General features: G+C 47.1%; 1 protein-coding gene across 1 annotated transcript in view; it reads left to right on the top strand.

Annotated features, from left to right (window-relative positions):
* Positions 1-627: 627 nt before the first annotated feature.
* The window catches only part of BMP6 (bone morphogenetic protein 6), a 53,630-nt gene continuing 46,995 nt past the window's right edge, over positions 628-7,262 (top strand). The window contains exons 1-2 of the mRNA XM_015424147.1: positions 628-687; positions 3,669-3,759. Of these exons, the coding sequence (XP_015279633.1) occupies positions 628-687; positions 3,669-3,759 (151 nt within the window). The remainder of the gene's footprint in view (positions 688-3,668; positions 3,760-7,262) is intronic.

The following is a 7,262-nucleotide window of genomic DNA, read 5'->3' as shown; positions in this document are numbered from 1 at the left end:
TATTTCATTATTTCTATCTATGGGCACACATATGGTCAGGGGTGGGGGCTGCCTACCGGCACCCAGTGGTGGGATGCACTTGTTCCTTCGGCTCGGCTCGGCTCTGGCTTTGGCTCAGCTTCTCTCGTCTACTTCTTCAAGTGGTCTTCGGAGTCGGCTTTTTCCCGGCGGGCCCATCTGTCGCGCAGATCGCGTCGGCGTGGCTCCGGCTCTGTCCAGTAGGCTCCGCCGCGCCTACACCTCTGCGTCCTCGCGCCTTCTGGCTCCGCCTCCGCCGTCGCCCGGTCCACCGCTGATGTTGCGCCTCCTTGCTGCTTTCACTCGCCACTTCACTCGTTGCCACCATCCCTCGTCGCTCCGCCGCCGCTGCTCGCCGCACCACCGCTGTTAAGTGTTCCCACTGCACCTCACAATGGAGGAGGGTGCCCCCTGCCATCTAAGGCAGGTACCCATTCATCTACTCGCTTGCTGTTATTGCTTTCGAACCGCTGGGTAGGCGGGAGCTGGGACTAGGGCCGGGTGCTCACCCCTGCTGCGGTGGGTCTCGAACAGCCTTACAGGCTGTTCGCTAGATGTTATGGCAGGTGTTTTTACACCCTGCGCCACCACTCCCTATAGAAGTAAGTTATGCCCCAGGAGTTTGGGTTCTTGGAAAATGGCATCCCCCGGCACCACAGTCTGGAGAAGGTCAGGCCCTTTGGCATTTTAAAAACAAAAGAATTCCTGCAGTAAAATGGTTGTGGCATCTCTGGGTTTCTTCCAGGGCTGCCTTATTGTCTGGTTGTGTCCTGTAGACCATAGAAATGTCAGCCTTTTATGATCATACCTCAGACTCAGGTTAGTCTAAACCATCTTTAACACAGGTGTCATTATTAAATCTAGTTAGAACAAGATGGGAGAAATTATTCTCAAGAGCGGGGGTAGGGGGTAGGGGGTCCTTAGTGGGGTGGAAAGTATGCTCTTTTTTAAAGCTTATACACACCTTACTTAGATAAAAGCACTTGTTTTGTAATTAGCTTGGTGCATCTTGTATATCATTTGTCCAAAGGAGCGGATTTTATAACAACCATGCCAAAATAAATTCACTTCACTTATACACAGTGTTTGGCAAGTTTATATCCATTCCCAAAAAGATTTATTGTCATGATCGTAAATGTGCATTTTGTCTAAGTAATTTTATCTTACATTCTAACAGTCGAGTATGGCCTTATCTACGGATATCTAAGCCCATGGATTGGGGCCACACTGACCATAAACAGATAGTTCTGCAAACTTGGGGGATCCCAAGTTCAGGATGAGTTCAGGGTGTTGCCGATGTAGCTGTTTCACCAATATTTTGAATCTTTTGTTAGAAGACTTTCTCAATCCGAAAGAGCCAGGTGGGCAGCCATGTTAGTCTGAAACATTTCAGTGTATCTGAGAAAGTGTGCGCACACATGAATGCTCATATATTGAATAAAACTTTGTTGGTCTCCAAGGTGCCACCGAACTCAAACTTTGTTCATTCTGAAAGGTTAATTTGAGCTGGCCTCCAAGATGAGGAAATGACGTTTGGCTGCTGGTACTTTTCTAGAAAGAGCTGCGGTGGCTCAAGTGGTTAAGACGCTGAACTGCAGGCTGTGGAAGGTCGGTAGTTCAGCAGTTCGAGACCTGAGTGTGCCGCATGACGGAATGAGCTCCCGTTTCTAGTTCCAGCTCCTGCCAACCTAGCAGTTCGAAAGCAAGAAATTGCAAGTAGATAAATAGGTACCACTTCAGTGGGAAGGTAACAGCGTTCTGTGCACCTTGGTGTCTAGTCATGCCGGCCACATGACCACGGAAATGTCTTCGGACAGCCCTGGCTCTTCGGCTTGGAAACGGAGATGAGCACCGCAACCCTAGAGTCGGATTCGACTGGCTTTCAAGCAAGGGAACCTTTACCTTTACTTTTCTAGAGTGCTAATTTTTGTGGTACATTTCTATATTTACAAAATAAAGTACAAAAGTTTGTATTTTATGCATGTGAGTGTGCTTTCTACCTTGACTGAAATACATTGACTGAAATACATTTCCACTTCCCATAAACTGGTGGTTTTAAAAATTTGTGAGAACCAATGCTGATTTTGTCAAGGTTTGCTTACACATGACGTGTAACTTTTTCATAAGGTCCATTTCAAAATCTCTGAGCAAATACGGAACCATCGTAAAAGTGTTAACTATGGAAGCAGCAGCAGCCAGAATATCCTGTCTCTTGCAAAGGACAAAACCCTTTCGGTTGAAGCCAGAACAGGGTGTCTGGAAATTTTCAGGCACAAAAGGATCATAGGCTGATGCTTGTTCTGGTTCATCCTAGCCCTTAGGGCAGAACTTGATGTTTTGGCAGAGATGTGGAGCCAAGAATCTTACCAGCTGCAAAGTGATCTCTGCGCATATGTCTATGCAGACGTGTAACTTGGAGCGGGAAGGAAGTGTTTAACCCAGTTCCCGCTGGTACTTTCCCCAGCAGACTATTGTCCTTAGTTCCTAACCACTTTTCCCCTGGGCTAAAGCATATTTGCCATTTCATGTAGGAAGCAGCTGGGGAAAAAGAGGCACTAGGGGGGAAAACAGCCAGCGTGGGAAGGATTAATCACCCCACCAGTTCAGATTACATTCTCTCAATTTGGATCCAGATTACCACCATCTTCTGATTTGTTTATTAATGGATAGCAACACAGTGCTTGGGGTAAAGCAGTATGTCTGACCTTCTGCCAGCACTCTTGGAGAGGTCAGGTGCTGGTACACTGTGCTTTGATGCCGGAAGAGTCTACGTTAAATGCAGTCTCTTCTTGGTCCACTTCTTGTTTAAAGTTTTCTACTATTGGTCTACATCAAGGGCTGCGGTCACACACACTGAATAATCCACTTCCCATCCACTTTCAGTGCACTTTCCAACTGGATTTTGCCAGTTCACACAGTAAAAACCAGTTGGAAAGTGCATTGAAAGTGGATTATTTAGTGTGTGTGATCGCAGCGAAGATTTGCTGTCTGGCATAGTGTATCACTATCACTGTTATTGAACATGAGAGTGTGCTTCTGTTGGATCCCCAAGCATCGAGAATAAATCCACGTTTTAAAGAAAAGCAAAATTTATTTCAAAGCGTTGAAGACATACTCAAACACGTTCTTTGTTAGAACTGGGGATACACAGTTAGGTCAAGCATAATAAAGGAACTTCAAACAGATACAGATCCAATGAATAGCTTTCCCGCTGGCGGGCTACCAGAGAGATGCAGGGTGGAGAGAAATCCCAGAGCGAAAAGCCCCCCCCCCCGGTCACATACACCCCTCAGCAGAAAGCGATATTTTCTTTCTTTCTTTCTTTCTTTCTTTCTTTCTTTCTTTCTTTCTTTCTTTCTTTCGTTCTTTCTTCCTTCCTTCCTTCCTTCCTTCCTTCCTTCCTTCCTTCCTTCCTTCCTTCCTTCCTTCCATCTATCTATCTATCTCTCACTATCTCTTTCTCTCTCTTTTCCCACATCTCCTCATCCTGTTTGGGTATGCCGAGAGCTCCTTGGGCTGCATAGATCCCAGGGCACCTCAGGAGGACAAACCCCTCATCGGTGGCCAGGACAGGAGGCTTTCTTGCCCTCAGCCCGCCCCTCATCTCTGACCTGATCCAGACTCCCAGGTCTCTCCCTGCCGTGCGACAGGTAGAAATCCACCCAGCGAAAGTTCCCCACTATGCTGAGCTGCGGCAGCGCAGCGAGGCTGGCTGGCTTGGGCTGCTGAACGCCCAGGAACGTCAGAGGGCACAGGACACCTGCCAGGAAAGAAGTGCCCTTTGTGGGAGCAACTCAGCTGGGGGGGGGGGAGAGAAGCAACAGGGAGAGCAAATGATCTCATGTGTAAGAGAGAGGGGAAAACATGATGCAGCTGAGAAAGGAAGTTGGGGCAAAAACGTGGTGTGGAAAAGCCCCTATTACAAGGGTAGTTTTCGGTGTTCTCCATGAATTACTGAAATAGCTGATAGATCCAGAGGGTTGCTGTATTGGTCTGAAGCAGTAGAACAAAGTTTGAATCCAGTGGCACCTTTAAGACCAACAAAGTTTTACTGAAAGTATAAGCTTTCGTGTGCAAGCACACTTCACTGTATCTGAAGAAGTGTGCTTGCACACAAAAGCTTATACCTTGAATAAAACTTTGTTGGTCTTAAAGGTGCCGCTGGACTCAAACTTTGAAATAGTTGAGTGCAGGGCTATTTTTGGGCAGGAACGCACAGGAACGGAGTTCCGGCTGGCTCCTGAGTTGGCCACACCCAGCAGGAACTCATTAGCATAATAGACCACACCCAACAGCAGAAACTCATTAGAATTGGCTTCATTAGGGGTGTGTGGCCTAACATGCAAAGGAGTTCCTGCTACAAAAAAACCCTCTGGGTTTTGACAACAAAGTAAACAGAATAAGAAGCAAAAGGTGGGTGTGGCTGGATGACCACACTTCTGGTAACATGGGGGTGCGGCCTAATATGCTAATGTGCTGTGCTGTCAAGGGCGTGGCCTAATATGCTAATGAGTGTCTGGTGTTGGGTGTGGCCTATTATGCTAATGAGTTCCTGCTGGGCTTTTTCTACAAAAAAAGCCCTGGTTGAGTGAATGACTCTTCCAAAGTCACTGGAGTTTGGCTAAGGTGCAGTTTTGAACCTAGGCTCATTTGATGCTTCTTGTACTTCTTGGGAAACAAAAGAGCAAGAAGCCCTTAATGAATACATGAAGCAGCCTTATACTGTCAGACCACTGATCTGTCAAGGTCAGTATCGTCCACCCTGACCGGCAGTCACTCCCTTGACGTTATGTGGTACGTGATCCAGTATCAGGAACTGAAATTGTGTCCTCCTGCATGCAAAGCAGATGCCCTGACACTAAACCACACTCCCTCCCCTCCAACAGTGTTTATTTTATTTTTGCCTTAGAGCCCAAGGTATTTAGCAACATATCATAAAACATAACCATAGCCAATGAAAACTCATCAGCCCAAACAAACACTTCAGCAACACTGCACCCAGAGCAAATCTTCATAAAAATCAATATCAGTAACCACATTACAAAAAATCCTCATTGAAACACCAGGACTACTGCCTGTTGCAGTCCACAGTGAATGCTAATGTACCAGTCATGCTTGATGGAAATTTGTTATATGGATATAAGGAGATTATATGTAACCAATTTATTTGGGTAATTACACCCCTGTACTTTGTTCTTATATAATTACATGCTTGTTAAAGCCAGATGAAACTGACAGCATCAGAGGTTTTTCCTCTAAAATCCAACTCATCGAAATTCTGACCTTGTTCTAGATGTCAGGTTACTGCTTCGAAATCAAAGATGTTTGGGCAATAAATAATTCATCAGATTTATTAACTGAAGCAGCTACTGATTAAGTCGCGTCCTTCTGCATTAATATAACAGTGTCTGAGGATGTCTGAGACAAAAAACACAGCACAAACTAACCTGGTTGCCTCATTGCCCCCCCCCCCCCCCTTCCCCCTTTCCCCCCCCCCCCCACTATTTAGGAGATGTACATTCATGCATGAGGTTACAATTTAGTATTGGTTTTCACACACTAGATCTTTGGCCAACCTGAATCCAATCACATTGGGGGAGAGGAAAAGAAAGGAGAGGGAAAGTGCTGTGAGAATGGGCTCTCCTTCACATTGTTGCCTTTTCATTTTGGATCACACCGTCTGTCCTTTCAGTAATCAAGTCATTGGCTGCAGTGTAACGCGAGAACAGTGCAAACTGGTTAGCCCTGGGAATGGGTAGAAAGCATTTTACCTGCCTGAGTTTGCCAAGAACTGATAATAAAAAAGGGAACTGATAATGCAGAAGTATTCAGACTGGAAGAAATACACAGGAAGCCTTAATGAGAGGATTTGCAGGATTTATTTTCAGTTGGGTTGTAGCTTGAAATGGAAGGGAATATAAACTGTATGGTGGTAGGGAATCTAGGTAAAGGTAAAGGTTCCCTTGCTTGAAAGCCAGTCGAATCCGACTCTAGGGTTGCGGTGCTCATCTCCGTTTCAAAGCCGAAGAGCCAGCGCTGTCCGAAGACGTTTCCATGGTCATGTGGCCGGCATGACTAAACACCAAGGCGCACGGAACGCTGTTACCTTCCCACTGAAGTGGTACCTATTTATCTACTTGCAATGTCTTGCTTTCGAACTGCTAGGTTGGCAGGAGCTGGAACTTGAGACGGGAGCTCACTCCGTCATGCGGCACCCGGGTCTCGAACTGCTGAATTACTGACCTTCCACAGCCTGCAGTTCAGCGTCTTAACCACTTGAGCCACCGCAGCTCAAAACTCTAAAGCCAGCCCAAATAAAGGTGTTTGTGTGCCCACCTGCTCAGTCCACAGCCACAGTCTGGGTTGGGAAATGCCTGGAGATTTTTTTTTGGGGGGGTGGAGCCTGAGGAAGATGGGATTTGGGGGAAGTGAGGGACTTCAATGGGGTATAATGCCATAGAGTTCACCCTCCAAAGCACCCGTTATCTCTAGGTGCGACCTGGATGTTGGCAAGCCTAGCTATGCCACGTGTTAGCCAACCTGTGAAGACTCATCATAACCTCAGTGCTTGGCTCTGGCAGGCAGTTTTATGATATGGTAATTGGAAATGAAGGATAGTTACCACCAGGGTTGAAACCTACAATGCAGTTAGAGTTGCCAATCTCTAGATGGTGGCTGGAGGTCTCCCGCTATTACAATCGATGTCCAGACCACAGAGGTCAGTTCACCTGGAAACAGTGGCCACTCTGGAAGGTGGACTCTATGGTGTTCTACCCCACTGAAGTCCCTCCTCACCCCAAACCCCGCCCTCCTCAGGCTCCACCCCCAAAATCTCCAGGTATTTCCCAACTTGGACCTGGCAACCCTAATTGCAATCCTAAGTAGAATCACACCCTTCTAAACCCATTTAGGAGGGTGCAGCTCTGCTAATGATTTCATTGTTAAATAAGTGTTTCTGTACCATTGTTGTGACGTGTGCCATAAACAGGTGGAGTGACCTCAGTGCGGCCCCTTTAATGTGCCATGCTTTCTGCTATTGAAAACCAGAGGACCCGGTCACACCGCAGGAAAAGCTGGGGCAGAAGTGCGGCTTCTTAGAGCCACAGCAAAAGAGAAGCGTGGCAGCGGGATCAGACAGATCCCCCAAGCCGCCATGCATATGCTCCCCAGCGTGATCAGATGCCGAGGGGGAAGCCACGGACAGGAGAGCGAGGCGAGTCAGCTGCGCATGTGTGCGCATGCGC

Source organism: Gekko japonicus, unplaced genomic scaffold (assembly GCF_001447785.1).
Source record: "Gekko japonicus isolate JY-2015 unplaced genomic scaffold, Gekko_japonicus_V1.1 scaffold1317, whole genome shotgun sequence".
Lineage (NCBI taxonomy): Eukaryota > Metazoa > Chordata > Lepidosauria > Squamata > Gekkonidae > Gekko > Gekko japonicus.
Note: the sequence above shows the minus strand (reverse complement) of the source record. Positions and strands in the feature narration are given on the sequence as shown.